The 19,788-nt window shown below is 45.2% G+C and overlaps 3 protein-coding genes across 6 annotated transcripts in view; 1 reads left to right on the forward strand and 2 right to left on the reverse strand.

Annotated features, from left to right (window-relative positions):
• Window positions 1–661: 661 nt before the first annotated feature.
• On the reverse strand, window positions 662–5,066 carry LOC109486831. Of its 2 annotated transcripts, none has more exons than XM_019790736.1 (5): window positions 4,833–5,066; window positions 3,897–4,176; window positions 3,180–3,376; window positions 1,932–2,121; window positions 662–1,625 (listed from the first exon to the last, which is right to left on the reverse strand). In XM_019790736.1, the coding sequence occupies exons 2-5, from the start codon at window positions 4,165–4,167 to the stop codon at window positions 1,102–1,104; spliced, it is 1,182 nt and encodes a 393-aa protein (XP_019646295.1). In that variant the 5' UTR covers window positions 4,168–4,176; window positions 4,833–5,066; the 3' UTR covers window positions 662–1,101. The 2 variants fall into 2 exon arrangements, with proteins under 2 accessions (XP_019646295.1, XP_019646294.1); XM_019790735.1 differs by lacking the exon at window positions 4,833–5,066 and adding an exon at window positions 4,296–4,363.
• Window positions 5,067–6,255: 1,189 nt separating this feature from the next.
• On the forward strand, window positions 6,256–9,526 carry LOC109486759. Of its 2 annotated transcripts, none has more exons than XM_019790646.1 (5): window positions 6,256–6,339; window positions 7,634–7,915; window positions 8,323–8,519; window positions 8,614–8,803; window positions 9,151–9,526. In XM_019790646.1, the coding sequence occupies exons 2-5, from the start codon at window positions 7,648–7,650 to the stop codon at window positions 9,483–9,485; spliced, it is 990 nt and encodes a 329-aa protein (XP_019646205.1). In that variant the 5' UTR covers window positions 6,256–6,339; window positions 7,634–7,647; the 3' UTR covers window positions 9,486–9,526. The 2 variants fall into 2 exon arrangements, with proteins under 2 accessions (XP_019646205.1, XP_019646206.1); XM_019790647.1 differs by having other exon boundaries at window positions 9,160–9,526.
• An 804-nt stretch (window positions 9,527–10,330) lies between these two features.
• LOC109486823 overlaps window positions 10,331–19,788 on the reverse strand; it is a 29,640-nt gene continuing 20,182 nt past the window's right edge. The window contains exons 1-8 of one of the 2 annotated variants that reach the window (XM_019790725.1): window positions 18,377–18,780; window positions 15,025–15,173; window positions 14,287–14,409; window positions 13,899–14,019; window positions 13,405–13,551; window positions 12,319–12,881; window positions 12,096–12,161; window positions 10,331–11,626 (exon numbers count right to left, since the gene is read on the reverse strand). In XM_019790725.1, the coding sequence (XP_019646284.1) occupies window positions 11,460–11,626; window positions 12,096–12,161; window positions 12,319–12,881; window positions 13,405–13,551; window positions 13,899–14,019; window positions 14,287–14,409; window positions 15,025–15,173; window positions 18,377–18,660 (1,620 nt within the window). In that variant the 5' untranslated portion in view covers window positions 18,661–18,780 and the 3' untranslated portion in view covers window positions 10,331–11,459. Of the gene's footprint in view, window positions 11,627–12,095; window positions 12,162–12,318; window positions 12,882–13,404; window positions 13,552–13,898; window positions 14,020–14,286; window positions 14,410–15,024; window positions 15,174–18,376; window positions 18,781–19,788 lie in introns of those variants that run through there. The other variant, XM_019790726.1, reaches the window with a different exon arrangement.

Consider the following 19,788-nt stretch of genomic DNA (forward strand, 5'->3'; position numbering starts at 1 on the left):
AGCGACGACAAAATGACGCAAAAAACGCTAAAAATCCGCATAGAAGTATATAATTTCCCGACTGATTCTTGAAACTATGCATTTCTTCACTAGAATATCGATGTGTGGTTGTGGAAAATAGCATTTTAGCGCTTATATCGAAGAAAGAAAAGTTGTTTACACGCGCGTCGGCTCGGTCAATCTTCAATACCACCGGCGCTGCCGGAAGCGGACGCTTCAACTACTAGTAATCAGAGATGCGAAATGTGGACATAGCCGAGTGAAAATCGTGACGTAAATACAAATCCGTGGATGAGATTCTTTTCTCTCGGTGTGACTCCCATTTCCCACGAGGAAGTTCCAGAAACTTTGGAAACTAGAAACAGATTCGACTCGCGAGCGGGTGCCCGCGCCTTCCTCGGCCAAACTTCAATTTTGGGACATGAAAGGCGCGCCGACGTCCATCACTGGGTAGCGACCGACAGGCCCATAGCAACCATCTCTGTTGGGTGCCGCACCGTCTGAGGGCCGTTCGTGACGTTTGCATCTCATTAACCATATATGGCAGACCAGGGCCGTCGACACACCGCCAGCTTTACGCGTGCTTGACATCAAGCTTTTGGGGGGCGGCAACCTAGGGCGGCGGCCGCCAGGAGCGCGATTTAGTCAGGCTACTGTTGACATCAACCTTTTGTCATTTTGGAGAAGTGAAACCTGTTTCAGGCATTAAGCTATTTGGGACAAGTTAAAATGTCATTTTGGTGAAGTGAAATCTATTTGAGATAAATAAGCTCCTATACTAGAATCATTTCTAACTACCATTATATACATTTTTGGACATAGCACTCAAATCACGCAATTATGATTCACTGATTTTACAATTTGTGATCATACACAATTTTGTGTTCATTCCCAATTTTGCAACCATGATCCAAGAGGTCTAAAACTGATGTAATTAACATCTAATGACTTATGATCAAGTAATCAGTCCTAATGACTTATGGTCAAGTGATCAGTCCTATTCCCCTCATTGGTCAGAATTTGGTAAGCTGACGACACAAAGGCTTGTGATTGGCTGTGCTCTCCACCATCAGGTGTATCATGTGATCAGTCTGACTCCTATCATTGGTCAGGATTAGGCACAACAGAGGACACAGATGCTTCTGATTGGCTGTGCTCTTCATCATCAGAGGGTGTGTCAATATCAGTGGACTGTTCATAAGTCTGAGAGACAACGTCTGATTGGCCAGGAGCCTCCTCTACAGATCCCTGTTCTGATTCGTTATCTTGTGATTGGCTGGGAGGCTGTTCTACTGATGCAGATTCCTGTTCTGATTGGTTGTCTGGTGATTGCATCACTTCAGCCCTCAGTGTCCCAACTGCCTCCACCTCTGACTCCAGCCTGCGTTTCAGCTCCTCCAGTCTCATCTGCAGCTGCTCGTTCTTCATCCGGTGCTCCCGCAGTTCCGACAGGAATTTCTCGTACTCGCTCTGGTCTGCGCGGTTAAGTACAAGCAGCCCCCCTCCGATGACGGTGAGGCCACACAAGGCTGTGGCTCGCAGCCTGGTGAGGGCCTTGAAGGTGAAGAGAAGAGTGGTGGCAGCAGCAGCAGATAACACAGCAGCACTCCCAATTAGGGTCATACCTGCAGCAAAAGGTGTAAGGTTTGGTTATCAGAATGCAATTGTATACTGAGTTCAGGGGGACCTGTTCTACTACAGTTCTGTAAATGCATTTATTTTATTGTGGTTTTATTTTGCGGAATGAGGGAGGAGGTCTTTATAGTGTTCACAGTTGAAACAGAAATACAAAACATTTGCAGTGTTGTGATTTCTCATCAAGAGTATACCACAAAAACTAAAAAAAACAACAACAAAAAAACAGCTAACCATCTTTTCACCATTTACAGTACTACACTACCTCTGACTAAGCTAATTATTCAATGACTCACCTCTACCCTCATCCCTCTTCTTTGTCTTGACCTTCATCACAAGGTCATTCAACTTCTTCTCGGCCTGTTTCAGACGCTTCTCGCAGAGCGTCAGCTCCAGGTCTGCACGCCGCGTAACGTTGTCGAAGGCCAGCTGGAGGGAGCGATTGGGGCCTTTGCACTGCATGATCTGGGTGCACAGATCCGCAGCCTGTGGTGGGCACAAGACGAAGATACTTATTTAAATTATGATCTTTCTCAAAATGTTAATCACTCGTGTCTTTCTTAACCCACCGCAAAGAAGTCAAAAGACTTCATCAAGTAGTAACAAATCCTTCTAAAAGCAACAAGAAATCAGACATTTCAGAATTCCAGGAAGTTTGCAATCATTCACTTTCTGAATTGTACCAAGTTAGTTGACCTCTAATTCCTGGTCAGATTCTGAGACCTTTGACCTCCTGGCATTCTACCTGTCAATCTTCCCCCCCAATGTTCTGGTCTCGGACCGGAGTTTCCCTCCGTATTTCGAGCAATTTGACACCCTCAGCCCGACGGGCTGTCATTTCTGTACTAAACGCGGGTCGGAATTTTTCACTCTTTTGGTGGAAAGGGGTGCCGTGCCGCTTATCAATACACTTGATTGATATTTTCTGCGCCCAATTTATTTATGGGTAAATAAGGCACATCAAAGTACATTTTTAAAAAGGGGGTAATTTTTTTCGTCATTTTTAACCATGGCTGCATGGAAAAAACGAATTTTCCCAGAGTAACGGCTTAGTACTCGAAGAAGCTCAGAACCTAATGTCTCCAAAATTTGAATTTAATTAAAATCGATGCGATAAGTTTATCGCTATCTTCGATGGCCCGAACACACCCATAACGCATATAGAACGTACAATCCCGGCGGTCAGGCGAAAAGGCCACATAACCATCCGCGCGGACGAATACCAGGAAGTCTTCGCTGGACCACCAACATTACGCCACCTATAAAGGCTACAACTAACAGGCTTTTCAGAAAATACAAATATATGTACACAGATATTACGATTTCAGGGATATCGCGGCCAAAACATACCATACAAAGTCACGTTTCCGGCGATTTACTGCGCACTTACTTAGACTCTGGTCAGAATTAAACTCCGACCCGGAAGCTTCTATCAACTCACTCTGTCCAGACTAACGGATACACAAATGCACAGCTCAGCCACGCAGAACATCACTTCTGTGCCCCCGAAGTCAAAAGATGATAAAAACGCTTAAAGATCTGACCTGTCGGATGTAGTCCTCTATTTGGGGGACCATCTCCTGACAGTGATCCAGGTGATCCTTGACGACCTGGAACTCCGCGGCAAACTCGGCACTTTTGGGCTGGATGTTGGTGATGCCCCTCCAGAAGAAGCGCATGATCTGTAGCACGGCGTACCTCCCCGCCTCCTCCGCCAACCGCACGTCTGCTTTGATCACTTCTGTTGGAGACAGACAGAAAAGCTGTGGAGAAAAATTATGGAATTTTTTTCTACATGCAGGAAGGAGTGAGGGGTAGAAGCAGGAATTTAAATCGTGTTACTGTTAGTATGGTTATAACTGCATATAATGAAGAGGTGGTGGGAAAGTCTTGTATGTGAGAGGATGTAGCAACAGCATGGCAGAGGAACTGACTAGACAAAAATACAGATCCTTTTTTCTCGTTTTTTTTATGTAGATCAGTGAAAAAGGCATTGTTAATAAAAGAGTAGGTCCTTGACCGAGAGAAATCGGGGGGGGGGGGTGAAATTATCAAACTATGAGAAATTAATTTGCACTCACCTCCAAAGAAAGAAATAACCACAGCACCCCCCCCCCACACACACACATAAATAACATGTGTCAACTTGTCCGCTATGAGAGAAAACAGCATATAACATGTTGAACTTGAAGCAAACGTGCGATATTTCTCAACAGACCATATTGAACATTTAACCCTTATAACAACCTGATGTAACTCACCTTCCGGCACGGTGACGTTTTCCTGTACGAACTGTAAGGCCCTGTTCATGGCGGCGGCCAGCTGCTGACACACGCCGCTCGGCGGCAGTTCTCCGGACGGTGTGACGGCGTCCGTCTGGTCATACCCGCCCCCGCCAGCCGGAGACCCGTTCCTGTACGTGTCCGCGATCTCCAGCAACTGTCTCGCAAACTGGAGAGTTTCTACCAGGAGCTCCCGAGTCTCAGTGTCCCGGGGCAGAGGAGACGTCTGAGCAGACCTGCTGTCCGCCATCTTGGTTCTCTGTATGGCGGGGTACAAGAAAAACATAATTCCAAGTTTGGACAAGAAACTACACGTGACAAAGAAAACAGATCAAAAATATCAGACCAGGGGTTATGTATAAATATACTGGAGTCTACCTCATTCAACAACAAAGAAACGTTTTTTTCTGACAAGTAAAACAGCTTTAGTGTCTGTCGGAATGTCCCAACTGAAGTGACGTCAGGGGTTTTCCCGGTTGTACCACGTGATCATGACATCACGCTGCTAAATATAGAACTTGACGAACCCAAATTTCCGTAAAAATAAAATGACGTAAGATGTCATTGTTATGATATCATCCATAGGCACTAATCATACCATACAAACATTGGAATGTTTTTCTCCATACAAATACCTACCAAAACAGCACGAAGCTTCGAAGTCATCGTAGCTGATCATGAATCTTCAATGCAGGTGCCAAAAGGAAAACTGAAACTTGCCCTCGTAAAAAAAAAGAAGCTACTCGTACAAGTAACAGGTATAGTGTACATTATTCTCGAATTTTCCTTTCTTATGTGTCCATTTGGCTCGAACGAAATACTACAATATCACACAACTGAATATAATAAAATTTTATCATTGAAGAGCTCCCCGTACCCGTATAACCGTATAACAAATGTGCAAACGTTACTTACCGTCAATACACACAGTTGGGAAGTGAAAATTCCGTTATCTTGTTGAGATCGATCCGTCGTGAAGGGTCGACAGTTCTCAATGAAGTTGTAGTCAGTTATCTGTCCGGGTGACACAATTCACGCCTTTTATAGCGTGTTTGTTTACATTATGCAATCAGAAACACGAATTTGCGGTCAGGTCTGAACACGTATCCGGTGAACCCCTGTTGTCACCTGGAACCAGGAATTACCAAGGTGCAATTTGAAGCTCCTTGGAATAACGAATATTCGCAAACTACGGATTATGTGAATTAGGGGTGATCGTAGTGCGTCGTGTTTTCACTGTTTGTACTTTTCGTTGCCACTGCAGTTCATTTCTGTCATTTTAGATTAGCTGTCAGGTAGTGACAGGTGCACATTAGAAATCACTATCTTTGTTGCAGGGGAAAAAGTGGGGGAAAAAAGCAGAATGTTTATGTACGCCCCTCGTGCAATCATTGTTGGTCTGTCCTGATCGATGAAATCATCATGACATTGTGTAACTTGTCGCTGCCATAAAAGGTAACAAAATAACGGTCCCCGCAAATCACACATACAAAAACAGTCTTTACGTCATCAACTCGGTATACAAATACAGACCTCTCCAATCAAAGTTGAACTAATTCCACAGTCCGTACAGTCAAATTATGTCCGATGACTACTGGCGTTCCCCGCCGTATGAAACAAAAATAAACTGTCTCATCAACTGAAAATATAACGTTAACGTCATAAATATACCTGATCGTCACATTCTATAAGTGGAACACTCGACATTTCCATACTATCTAATATGATGTCAACAGGTTCCCACACAGTCCAGGTAAATTGTTTAGTCATGAAAAACATGGAGAAGACGTCATGTCTGCTAATTTTAAGCTCAGTGCAAGTGACAACAGCGTGTCCGAACACCTATGGAACATGTGGAAAAGAAAGTACAACTCTGAGTCTGAGCCAACCATACTAGGTTTAAAAGGTCATCCAGGCACCAGTGCACCAAACAAGAGAAGAAGACAATTTGAAGGAGATCGCGAACTGGAATATAAGTCGAATTCAACTACTAGTACCTAGTGTAGCCAGACCAGAACTTCTGGTGCAGTGAACTAGAAACAATGGTATCAACCACCTGACGCCTTGACTTCCAAGAAGTGCGTGAAGGGATTGACTGCATGTACAACCTGCAACCAGAGGCTATGATAGGGTTTGGTTTGGCCATAATATCTTTTGGCTGGATAGTATTTATAGCGTATTGGTTCACCAACCCTAGTAGGCTACACCACTCATTACAGAAAGGAGACAGACATGTTTCTTTGTCCACACAGCACACAACCATTGTGCTTTGATCGCCAACCTAAGAAAGTGAAACCCATATACTGTGCCTCGCCATTGTGAATACCGTGGCATTGTGTGTCCGACCCGCTCCAGTAGGCACCTGTTGCTGAGTCTGTCACGTCAGAGCGGTTTGTGCCAGCAGTCCTCGGTTCAACTTCAGGTACGTACAACTTCATCAACCTTTATACAATACGCTGCGATGTCACACGATAAATCCTACTTTAGTACTTTGGTCAAGAAATTACGTTATATGTGAAAATTCTATCAAGGTGTGCCACGGTTTGCCCCCCCCCTCCCCTTTCAGTTTCACCTTACACCCCCCCCCCCCATTAACCACAAACATATCAAAAACTTAGTCATTACCAGTGTATACCACATGAATATACGCAAGGGTACCGAAGTAACGGGTTCCTCACTGGCCGCCCAGTGCGGAACTCACGGGGAAAGTGGCGTCGACACTCGGGGCCCTGTGCGGAAGAAAGCTTCGCACTGGAGCAGAAACGGCTTTGTTCCAGTGCTGAAACACCGTCAGGCCTGGAATTCCAGAGCTGAATCTTGACTCGGCACTCGTTTTCCGGTGCTAACTTCCACTCAGCACTCGTTTGCCAGAGCTCGGAGGCCGTTCAAGCCAGTGCTGAATTCTACTCGGCACTCGCTACCAGTGCTCGGAGGACGTTCACCACTGGATAGCAAGTGCCGAAGTACCCAAGTAACGGGTTCCTCACTGGATCGTTCCAGTGCTCGATGACTCTTGGTGCTGGAAGCCGAGTTCTCAAATTATTTCGCCACTGGGCCTCTGGTGCTTACGTCGGCCGCGCGGCGTACAGTACAGTATCTTAGGCCAAGTCTATGTCCGTAAAATGTGAGGATCTGAGCCTTGCAGTATTGTCCTGCCGATCAACTTGTCGTCCCGATTATAATTTGCTTCCCGGGCGGTACGATCTCAAAAATATAAGTGTTAGAGTTCAAAGGCGGCATCTCGGTACCCTTTCTAAAGACAAGGTTAGATTTGCCGATTTACAGTTTCCAGTGCTGAAGCCGCCGACACTGGACACCAAGTGTTGACGTACCTTCGGCACTGGAGATCTAGGACAGAAGCCGCCTCACCTCTGTATACCGAGTGCTGAGACAGCGACCCGTAACTTCGGTACTTTTGCAGAACGCAAGTAGGCAAATCCGGTTTTCTTTTTCACAACAAGTAGTTTGAGGTTTCAGACTTGAACGGCATGCGATCCTCGGCTTCCTAGATCCCGAATCCCCCCCGTGTCGGCCTCTGCCCAGCCAGATTGGGAGACCTTTGACGTGACCTCCACATTTTGCTTGTCCACCCACCATAATGATATCAACCTGCTCTGTCCGGACAAACAGATACACAAACCCATACTCAGTCACCCCGAATAATACTTCCGGGTATTATTAATGTATCCATAGCACTTCTTTTGTTCACTTTCCAGAAACAGAAGTCAGAATGCCAGAGGTATCTACCCAGACCACGGTTTCCCTCGATGAAGGACGAAACAATGAAATCGGCCAACGTCTGATGGGAACGCTGAACGATTTCCAGCAGATGGTCGAAAGGTACAAAAAGATCGCTGACGACTTCTACTCAGAACAAGGCAGGGAAACTGGTAGAGCATGCGCAGATCATCTCCCACCGGGCAGCGTTTGGGACCAGATCGCTGCCGCCATTAGCAGAGCATGGGACTTCGTTCGGCAGCATCCTATCATCATGGACGGTGAGTAAGGGCCTGGTCACATTCCTCGCACGATCGTCGTATTGATAAGGGCATTCTTGGGATAGTCGTGCATGTGTCATATAATATAAATTCAGCTGGCTTACTGAAGCAACTGCTTTAGACCCTTGTCGGCGGCTGTTTCTGTCTCAGTCTGCTTGAACGTCGTACGACAGTAAACTTGTACCACGACGTACCACGAATATAGTCTCGGAAACGGGCGGGAAGGCAATGACGCAGCCATTTGGCCAAGTATCTTGCTTTGAAACAGAACCAGGCACTGGCGGCAAAAGTGCAAATGGGTTATTTACCAATGGCAATGCCCGACCAGTGTTTTTCTTCTTTTCAAAAAATATCACCCAGTGTTTGTTCTTCCTTTCAACATACCTGCGCAATATCTTGTTTTAAAGGGGCTATCAACGCTATTGTGAAGTTGCTGGAGGGGGCAGGGCGGTACATGGACGTCCAGATCGTCCGTCTCTTCATGGGAGAAATCGCGAAGATGATCCCGAACACTAAGGATTACAAAGAAGAGCTGACGTCCATCATCGACTGTCTGAATCTCTGTGAGCAGAAGATGACACAGATAGAGGACGATGTCTCTAAGGTGAGCTGCCGCCGTACTTAACATCAGACAGAAAAATAGTGCATGTCATAGGATACCCTTTAGTGTATAACCGTTTATCATGCTGCTCCCTCAGGTAACATCTCTGTGTGACCGCATCCTGGAGTGTAACGGCCAGAAAAAGTCTCTCCAGCGGGAGTTTGACACAGCCACGCGCCGTGCAGACGAGGAGATGACAAACTGCCATAAGCGTCTGAAGAAGGCAGAGAAAAAAATCAACAACCTGGTGGAGAAGGTCAAGGTCAGGAAGAGGGATGAAGGCGCAGGTGAATTTCTGTTTGTCTTTTGAATCTTGCGACTGTCTAATTTCAGCGTCGTGATACTGAGATGAAGAACAACTTGTTTTCATTTACCCTAGATTTTGAACTATCAAAAATGCAAGCAAGAAATGTCGAATTCTAGTTCCTGATGGCTCCGGGCCAAATTCTGAGAACTTTGACCTCCTGTCATTCTGCCTGTCAATCTTCACCCCGCACCCACGTGCTGTCAACCTACGCACATACGCTGTCAACAAATCTAAAGCTCAGTCGGAAGTAACAGAGGCGTGCTGTAGATTTATATAGCTTTTAGAAATAGCTATAGATTTTATAAGATGGTTCAAACTGTTTTACAGGAATGCCCCGAATGGCAAAGATTGGAGGAGGAGCGATGTTGTTGGCTGCAGGTGGCACGGGACTGCTCCACTGGTACAAGGCACTGACGCCTGGGCGGTCATCGGCACTAGTCAGTGTCGCCATTGTCGGTGCCCTCGTGGTGGTTCGGGCAAGTGCAGAACAAGTGGGCTACAAAAAGCTGCTGAAGGAGCTGCAGGGTCTCCAGAAGAAGAAGGAAGACTTGGAGAGCAGCCTGCAGGAGTTGAGTAGGAAGCTGGAGTCCGAGGCCAGCGCGGTGGAAAAGTTGAGGAGGGAGAGAGACGCCCTCATGTCACCGGATGAGCTGGACGATTGATCCCCGTGGTGTTGCTGAACAACAACCCATAGCTAACATTTACGTAACCTTCGAGAAAAGAAAACATATTATTTTTGCTCAGTTTCTTCCTCTTCGTCTTCTCCAAACAAATAATGTCAATGACCTGGACCAGACGTCTGTCACCATGGTAACTGGTACTCTAGCAGACACCCTGTGATGTCCGGTTACATTTTGTAGTAGGACAGAGTTTGAGGTGCTGGTCAACATATAAATGCACATGGATGCGTTTGAGTAAGAATAAACATAGCAGTGGTGTGTGGAGCTAGACCGTGTGAAGGTAAACATTATGCATTTGCTTTGCAAATGTTACCTTTCTAGTTATATATTGATTTCCAACTGAATTATGGTAGAGGATGAAGTCCAATCTATTGTAGAATGCAGTAGCAGTGATAGAAATATTCTTTAATGAATCATTGAAACGATTTTAATGACAATGTCTCGAGCTGACGAAACAGGCAATGCAGCCTAAAACCCATAACCTGCTTCAATCCTATGTTGGATTATGATTATTCAGAAGAGTATGTCAATGAATAAATATTTACCCCCCGGGTTTTGCGGAGATATTGTTTTGGGTGGGATTATCTGTGTGTTTGTGTGTCTGCTTGTCCGAACAGAGTAGGTTGACAGCACGTGGGTGGGGGAAGATTGACATGCAGGTTGAAGGGCGATAAAAAGGTCAGACAGTGGAAATGGGGTGAACGTGAGGGTCTCATAGCCGGCAGGAATATGTTAATCCGAACTTAATCGGCATGGGGGAATTCAGGAAGCCAACGACTGCATACTTCTCGAATGCCTGAAATCTCCGATTTCTTGTAAAAGCAGGAACTCATTAACATTTTAGCCTTTTGCCGCCAACAACGCGTACAGCTGTTTCCTTATCCCTAGGCCATGCCCAACTTCTATAATGACGCGCACCATGTCGTAATGGAATAATATCATTGCCAGAACTTTTATTTCAAAATATATCTCTCAAGTTACATACTGTACAGACATATACAATATTTCTAAACAAGCTGCACACCTCAAAGTCAATACACTGTAATAGTTCACTGATGGTGATATCCTTCGTCAGATCACCATTTCATGGTGATGTTGGTCATAGTCAGCGCGTTTGTACACATGCATTCTGGATCCCAGTTGGTTCTAGCCCGATTCATCGAACATTCAAGACTTGACATGTATGTGTACATCTGTGACTATACTTTTAGAAACTGCTCAATGCTCTGTGCTATAATCAAGATAGAAACATATCAACATATGTTGAACATTCTGCTGCATTGCTTCTTTTCGCATGGACGGTTTTAATTACATAGTTATGAAAATGATCACACTTATCAGTAGGTTAGAACAAATTGTCAATGTAGCTGTCAGAATTCGTGTACAACATATATAGCGCAACATGTTACAGTATTCAAAGGCGGAATCATACAAAGACATTCAATATACAGTGAAAATAGAAAATATATGGCACTTTGGAAAGATTTGACTTATAACGTTACATATTCTATCTTTGTAACATCTTGTGTTATTCTTAGCTGGACAAATACAACCAGTTACGATATGGTTGCTATATATAGTTTGATATTTCTTCTGGGCTGCAGCTGACGTTTGGCACTGGCTGAAACCGCTTTACATCGCTCTTCTTCATACCCGGGTAACTCGTAATTCTAACCAATGAGTGGTCGGGATTTATGATCTAATTACACTGTGGTAGTTGCGATGGCCAATGAAAGCGCGCCTCGGTGTTTTGCATTATTTCTTGAAATTTGACCGCGAAGAGTCATTTCGGGAGTGTCGAAGTGTGTGTTTAGCACGGCAGTATTACTAGTACAGTGAACCACGGCTTGTATTTGGCACGAGGGCGGTTCTCATACAGTCATGGTCTACACATGATTGCCGAAAAGTCATGGTCTACAAAAGATTGGCACAGAAATGTCTTCTTGTTGCATGTCGTCATTCCTCCCTGTCAGTGTCCTCAGAAGAGTACAGTTTGGGCACGGGGTCGTCACTGTTCATGGACTGCCACGAGTCGCTGTCACTGCCGTCATCCTCGTCATCAGAACCCGCTCTGGACGACACGGGGGTGGACACCTCGCTGAACGTGTCGATGTTCGTGTCATCTAAGAGAGGAAGGAAATGTAGATGTTGAATAACTTGATTATACATTTTTTTTCACTTAGTGGCATCGGGTGGCTTAATGGTCAGAGCGTTCAGTTCGTAACTTAGAGGTCCCGGGTTCAATCCCCTGACAGGCTGATGTTGTGCCCTTGGGAAAGGCACTTTACACGACTTCCTTTCCTGTATGGTGGAGTGACGTCCACCGGCGTTTCGGCTAATCGTTGATACTTGTGTCCAAACACTGACGGACACAGTCGGCCTTTGGTGTCACCAATCTGCATATTTGCCACTATTAAAGAACCGCACAATTATTTTCACACTTTACAGAAAACATTTCTGGACAACACACTAATTCACAATAGATTTTGCCACGCTCTGATACGTTTTTCATTTTCGAAAAGAATTTACGTGGTAGTACTGTAAAGAAAACTAAGTGACGAAGTACTTCCCAAAAGTGGGTACTAAACTTACCTGCTTCGTGTATGATATTCTTTGCCTCTTGAAGAACCGACTTCACCATTTTCTTCTTTGGCTTGGCTAAGAAAGAAAAAAATCAGACAAGTTGGAACTTGGATGACAATTGTTAGTATGCATACTCACGATGATAGTAATGCATTTTTCCATGTTTTACTCACTATCAAAACAGCTAGACAGCGTTTGAATGTTTTCATATCTTACGATATACAGTACCCACCTGATGACAAGTCGGTGTCCAGCAGTACTGTATCTATCCCATCCATGAGCGGATCCTTCAGTTCCACCGGCCGTGTTCCTGTCGGTTTCAGGATACTAGCAAACTTCTTCACGTTTACGGCTCTCTGCGCCGCTCGTCTCCACCGTTTCTTGGGCGGTTTTGACTTTCTTTTCAGGTTCGTTTTCGGGACCATGTCTTTGTTCAAGTCTTCGGGAAGTCCATAAATATGACGCGTCAACTTTTCCGTTTCCACGCTCTTCCACGTGACGTACTGAGACCTGAATCTCTGGAGCTGTTCATTCTCGTACTTCTGTCTCACGTCCGCCAACTGTTTCTTCTGCGTTTCGATTGTTTCTAAAAGCCTTTTCTTTCTCTGATGCACGTCCCTGGCGTACCGCTTGACTTCTTCCAGCTGGATGTCCTCCAGTTTTTGGAGGATGAAGTTCCTGCGCTGTTTCTGCCACGTGTCGTTCAGGTAGACGGACTTGAGTTTGGTGTAGGTCTGAACTTCGCGGGGGGTCAAGACGTGCTCCGACTTCCAGTGAGGTAGACCACCCTGAGACCTGGGAGGTTGCAGAAGATGCATTTACAAGACTAGAATGGCCGACATTTGCTTTGAAGCAAATACAGCATGGCTTCACCACATTTTACGACATGTTTCCACCGATTTACAACCCAAGAGCCCCCTTTTCCTGGCCAATACTTGTAAAAAGGCAAAGTAATAATTCCTATTATTGTCAAGTCAAGTCAAGTCAATCTTTATTGCACAACAATTGTAACGGGTACAATGCTATTATAAGTATGTGGAACCATACGCAGGTGTTCATTTAGCAGTAAAGTAATAAAGGGAACAACCAACCATCAGCAAACACATCTGCAAACGGGCACGCACCTGCTGCCCATATTTGGGCATTGAGCTCCTGGCCCAAATGAGTTTTAATCCAATTAAAACCAGCACCCAATCAGCAAGAAGATTACAACTGCCCTACGATCTCAAAAGCTGCATGCCCATTGGCGGTTGCGCTATGCATTTCTTACTGATGATGTCATGCTATATTGAGAATGTTAGGATCGTGATCCCCATACCTGAGCGCCGCTGTTTGCGGACAGGAGCTGTTCTTCTTGTTGTTCTTCCCGTCTGTGGTGGTCTGGGCCCGCTGGGGTAACGTCACGGCCTTGTTACGACTCAGGTCCGGGCAGCTCCGAGCGCTGTTCTTCACCTGAGTGCGCCCGCTGAGGAACAGAGTATAGTCAGTGTTTGCCTTTCAGTCAGTTAGTCCAACAGGGTAAAGACATGAGGATGGGAAAAAAGGAACAAGAAATCGGAGAAGTTTATGAACTCCGGGGAGAATTTTCGAAAATGTATTAGAACTGTGGATGGGTTGTATTATGTGATTCAATCAGGTATTACACCTCTTCCTGGATTTCTCAACATAAAGCCCACATAAACCCACCTTGCGTGTGCGGGTTACTTCCAGGCCTGACCTCCCTGATCTCCCTATCTATCAACTGCCCTAATCACTCATGGCCCTATTGGTGAATTGTAATTGGTGAATTGTAGAGAAAAGAAGCGGACTTACTTGATGGTTGCTGGAAGCTTGTCCCTCCCGACTGTTTCTGCTCTTGCCTCGGCCCAACCCTTGGCGAAGGTCTTAGACTTGTTGGAGTTAGACGCACATGTAGAAATACCTGCCGTACTACCTGTACAAAAGGACATAATCACAAGAAATGTCAACTTGTAGAAACATTTATATTGCATCATTGAACTTCTGGTGGTATGAAAAAATTATGTTTTCAGATTAATCCGAAATCAACTACAGAACAAGAGTCGACCCAGCTAACTTTTATGTAAGGAATGTTTTCAAATAAACAAATGCCCGAGAACATGTAATGTCTGTATAACAAGAGCCAACAATCGCTTGACATGACTTCAGTAGATCAGCCCGGTGCTTTGTTTGTCTCACGTACCTGTTTGCACGAAGAGGTTGTTTATTTTAGGAAGTGTGGGCGCTGCAGGGCGGGAGGGCGGCTGTCTCACCGGCTTCACGCCGTTATCTGGCGCAGTCGCCACCTCCCGGGATATTCTGTCTCCTGTGATATTTAAAAAAATCACATGAGAAAAACTTCCACTGCATGAACAACGCGTAAAGCTTCCGTTTAGTCTTCTTTACATACTATTTACAGGTGCTTAGCCTAAGTATTACATTTACACTATGACTATCGTTACGTCTGTCCGTAAAGCGTACGTAGTGGCACTCATTTGAGGAACATTTGCTGGCATCGTAAAGTAGACAGAACAGCATATTAACATTCGCCGAAGTCTTCGAGTCTTCCCGGTCAAGCGGAAGTCTCCAAACAAGTCATCCCTGCCAAACGTCCCAGAACATGCCTGGTCTCTAACCATGTTGGCTCGCATTTTCTTCTTCATAATGTTGTATCATTGCCCCTTTTTGGACAAAGGAAAAAGGCTCCTCCTAAGATACAGAACCTAATACGAGGTTCGTTGGCGTGGTCATAGCAACGCTATGCTTACCTGTGTAAATATTACAGATAAACAAACTCTGATTCTGTCATTTCAAGCACGACTAACTCCCTTCCGACGCTAGAGAACAAATAAGCCCTGGCAAGTTTTTATCAATCAACCAACACACGAATCAGCAAGCAAGCAAAACTACGATGTATAAACAAGATGTACGTATAGCCCACCCTGCCGTTTCTTCTCGTTCTCTCTCCTGTTGGGACTGGTGTGCGTCTGTCGCCTGGTCCCGCGGTCTCTGTCGCCGGGTCGCCATCTGACGTGCTGCGGCTTGTCCCGCTGTGGTCTGGACGGCCTGGGCGGCGCTGCTCCGGTCAAACTGAAGGGCAAAATGCAAGAAAACGTCAGAACATCTATGATCACTAGAACCTGGCCACATTCGTCGTAGTCCGTCGTAACATTTTGATGTCATTAGTCAACCAGGCTGTGACAGAATCAACCGCTGACAATGACTCGTGACAGCCCGAGTGTTCTGTAACAAGACATCTTAATTTTGTACGACACATGCACGGCTATCACAAGAATGCCCAGGTTTTGCGATCGTACGGCGATCGTACGATGGACGTGACCAGGTCCTAACATCTGCGAGCACTCCGACACATGGACGTACACGAAGAACATTCTGAACAGACAGTCGACGTTATCAAAACACACACGACTAGCGCCACAGAACATCGGTATTCGCCACGTAAGTCTGGCTCACACGCCTTTTAGAAACAACCGAGGACGCCAAGTATCGGATTTTGGGTCGATAGGGGTAGAATAAGGACCGCTAGTAAAGTAAGAAGACAATAAACTCGACAAAGGCACGTTGGAAAACAACACTTGCCACTTCTCCACTATGGGCGGCAGGAATCCAAAGTAAGGCTCGCGTTTATCGTCCGATGAAGTCGGTGCGAAACTCATGGGTTCGAATCCCATTCCCGCTCCCAGGTTCGAATCCGGTAACTATAGGAACATAGCATAACCCAGGTGCATAACTACTGTTGGGATGTCGGAAGAGAGCAGTTCGCTCTGAGTGTGGTATTTTAGCTAAACTATGTCCCGTTGTCAACGAAAAGAGTTGCACTGTTCAAGAATAAACAGAGGTTGAACTTTGGTCGTCCCAGTGATACGCCAAGTAAATGGATCGTGAAGAACAGGTAAGAATTTCTGCTTGAGTCAGTGCAGGTGACATGTGTTACCCTGATAGGTGGCACAAACACCCTGACTAAACAATGGCGAAGGGCTTTGAATGCACACGCATTGGAATGGGAAACGGAGGTAGTCTCAAACTGTAGACTTGGGCATGGAGTGTTTGAGGAATGATTCCGAAAATTTCAAATCTTCGTCCAATGCCAAGATTGCTATCAAACTTCCCTACCCCTCTCTATTGTAGCTGTATATATTTCCCCTGCGATTCGAGTCTAATTCGTGGGTTGCACCTGTCGAAGCTTAAGATTTAATATCCGGCCACGAGCCCGGATTTCCAGGCTACTAAGAGGCAATGCACGGAACAATTGGCCCTGAGAAAATGCGCAAACATGACGGGTAGCATCGTATGGATCATTGGGAAGTCTGCATAACAGACGGGCGTCAAGACAGGCTCTATTAGTCACCTGCAGCTATTGGCGGAACTCCGGTGAGTGTGAGGGGGGGTGGTGGTGCTAGGAGCCAAAACAACAAGAATCCAAGAACAAATAGAAGTGATATGCCACAACATAGTATTGTATTATTAAAGTCCCGCCCCAAGAAAACTCCCCAGTCATACAAGCTATAGAACAACGCCGATATAACACTTTAGGCAGCTATGATTCAGATATACAACACCTGTTGACGAGTAATAAATAAATATGAAGCACATCTCCCTACAAGCCTACCTCCCATGCGTCCGCAACTACACACGCATTCAGTCGTAACTACTACATGTATTAATCTCCGCCACGTCTCAGGCAGTTGTATACGTCACACATGATATCAGACCTCATTAATTCATAACTTGTGTCAAACGAACAAACACACCATGACGGAGAAAACGATAAAACGGTGAAATGAATTCTTTTCCTCCTATGGAGATATTACAACGGCAGATAAGTCAAGGTCGACTTCTAGCTTGAAATTGACGTTTTTCTTTCACATTTTAAGTAGGATTAGGTAAAGGACCTCTGTAAAATTTGTTTTCGCAGCGTCTGATGGTTAAACCGTTCTGCCTACTGTTATATTAAGGACAGACCCGGAGATACATAGTGTACCATAGGGATTATATGCACCTTCTATCGTTCCCTAGTCTACGCAAGAGACCAAACGGTTAGAACACAACCAACTAGCCTCTAACTCTTGACACAGACCACCAAGGGTCGGAAATTTGAGCGGTTTTGTAAAATAACCACAGTTGCTTTCGGGTTGACACATTGATGTACGACAACAAAGTGGTTTGACATCTAAACCCACGGCCCATGTCCATCCACTCCACAACATGAATAGTAACCAAGAAACATCACAGATAAAAGCAAGCCAAACAAACAACGCCTCGAGATCTACCTGACCGAATAAGGTGAACAAATATGAGTAATGTTCTTGCCATCCAGTTGTTTGCACTACAACATTTTGTGCGTACTTTTTTTACGCTCAACCGATTTTGCACAACTAATTTTTCATCTACGAAGTTTTGGGTCTGTCACTAACGACAAACAGTCGCTATGTAGTGAACCATGTAGTACAGCAAACGACAACAAAGGTAACGGCAGAACTTAGGTCGGATTTGACATGAAAAAGCAACAACGCGCCACAGAACAACACGGTGTCTAAATTTCATTTTCTGGGCGGAAAACTGGGTCAGGCTTTTACAACCGGAGGATGGGTTTTACTGCGAGTAGATGCGTTATTTTGATATGGTCCACATGAAAAGAATGAACTGGAAAGAAACAAAACGGGTTGTGATCCTAGCTAGTAAACAGTACTAGTCGGTATATAATGGATGGAACACACCAAACTATTGGGTATTTTCTGTGGGACTGTTTAGATCGTAAATGGCCTTTCTGAAGTTATAGCAGTGTTGATAAAAAAAAGAGTAACACGAGCACTTTAGAATGAAATCAAATCAGTGCAACAGGACCGAATTAGAGAAATGCGTGAGCATCTTTATAAGCAAAACCCCAAATTCTATCTCCAATGGCATGATGATCGGCAGATGTGCCATAACCAGGCATCGATAGATACTCAAACACAAACAAGAATTCTGTAAGACTAATAAAGGATCTGACACAAACTCACGTCAAAAATGGAACACAATCACTGTTAAAAAGGCTTTGTTACAGGAGGTCATGGGAACACAATGTCGAACATGACCCCCGAGAAAAGCCAAAAGACTGTCATGAGTAATTTAGAGAAACAAATTGCCCTTATTTATCGACACTATTGTTAAACATGTCAGAGAGAAACTATGGGAGTAGTCACGTTAAAACTCACATCACACGCAAGACGGGTGAAGACTTCACGTCACACAGAAGGAAACTAAACTAAAGTCTCGAAGCTTAATTGTACCTGCTCGAATTAGTGCTTCTTGACGCCCTGGTAAACTGTGCGGGTCTTGATACCGCAGTAATCGTGGATACGCTATCGGGGAGACTTCGTCGGGCAGGAGCCCCTAACCTGAGCGGGGGCAGCCGGGTCTGTCCCATGCGTCCTCCCGGTGGCGTCGGACGACGCCTGCGCCGACGTGACCGACTCTTGAAAGGTAAAGAGGGGAAGTAAGGCAACTTATCATCACACGGTCCGTGCGTCTGTATGGGATGCCTCTCTGTTTGGCTGCGGTGCGCTGTTACCATGGTGACAAACGACTTTTAGATCACACGCGTGTGTGTGTTATCATTCGCCACATGTATGCCGTAACCACACAGGTGCTCGCAATGCACCACGGGAAGAGGCATTAAATGGCCATCCATTATATACAGTTGATGGCACTGCCTGTACTAAACGTCAAAAGTCAATATAACCTTGGACCGCTAATAATCGGGTAACCAGACCTACAGGAGTATCCAACCGTAGCAACCATGGCTAAGCAAATGTGATTAGTCGTGTAGCATTTACTCAATATTTACATTTACTCTGCAGCAGATTTTTTCCATAACATTTGATCACTCACTTATCTGTTGGTATATACATGTTCACCTATAGGAATAGGATGGAAGAAGCCTAGCATGTCATGCGTCGTACGAATGTCGTACGATCGAAAACCGAATGCATCTTTAATTTCTTTGGATATCCATGCCTATTCCCTGCGAAAAAATAAGCTACCTTGAGAGTCCGTAAATCTAATGTTGAAGTTGAATCATTGTCACCGGTTAGTTCTGTCACAGCCTGCTTGAGCTAGGGCATCAAAATCTTATGACGACCTACGTATATTCGGCAAACGTAACATAGCATGGTGTAGTCGTATTCATTCTTAATCTTCATGTATGTTTGCACTTCTAGATCTGAGAGGAAGTGCAATAAAGCCTTTATCTCATTATCACATGGCGTGTTTACTGACTCTGGTGACTATCAGATTGAGACGTGATGTTTGTATACTAGTACTCTCCAAGCAGAGGTTAGCCTTGTTTTGGACGTATGTTAGGCGTTTTAGGCAATATTTCGGGCTTTCTATTTTGTCCCGGAATGCTTTCTTTGGGTGTAGCCTGGGTGTAGGGTAGCTTATCCGAAGAATGCTAGAAAAGCTGGCCGAACAGAAAGCCCGAGAACACGCATAAAACATCTCAAACAGGCGTAACCTCTGCTTGGAGAGTAATGTTTGAACACGCCGGAGTGCCGAGTGGGTACAGTTAGTCCGCGCACCGCTGACTCTCAGCCGTAAAGACCTCAGTCAACCATGGGCATTGTCTGACCAGGTGAGCGGACAGGTAATTTTCCCAGACAAACACAGCTCACCGCCTCTGTTGCTGGGGTAGTAAGGGGGG

This window comes from Branchiostoma belcheri, unplaced genomic scaffold, assembly GCF_001625305.1.
Source record: "Branchiostoma belcheri isolate BF01 breed outbred unplaced genomic scaffold, Haploidv18h27 scaffold83, whole genome shotgun sequence".
In the NCBI taxonomy this organism is placed as follows: Eukaryota; Metazoa; Chordata; class Leptocardii; order Amphioxiformes; family Branchiostomatidae; genus Branchiostoma; species Branchiostoma belcheri.

Excerpts from the sequence above, each read along its gene's own strand:
- LOC109486831 (XM_019790736.1), bottom strand. The coding sequence starts at position 4,167 with ATGGCGGACAGCAGGTCTGCTCAGACGTCTCCTCTGCCCCGGGACACT. Across the intron at positions 3,377-3,896 it reads AAACGTCACCGTGCCGGAAG|AAGTGATCAAAGCAGACGTG; the intron begins GTGAGTTACATC and ends TGTCTCCAACAG. Across the intron at positions 1,626-1,931 it reads GAAGAGGGATGAGGGTAGAG|GTATGACCCTAATTGGGAGT; the intron begins GTGAGTCATTGA and ends CTTTTGCTGCAG.
- LOC109486759 (XM_019790646.1), top strand. The coding sequence starts at position 7,648 with ATGCCAGAGGTATCTACCCAGACCACGGTTTCCCTCGATGAAGGACGA. Across the intron at positions 7,916-8,322 it reads GCATCCTATCATCATGGACG|GGGCTATCAACGCTATTGTG; the intron begins GTGAGTAAGGGC and ends CTTGTTTTAAAG. Across the intron at positions 8,804-9,150 it reads GAAGAGGGATGAAGGCGCAG|GAATGCCCCGAATGGCAAAG; the intron begins GTGAATTTCTGT and ends ACTGTTTTACAG.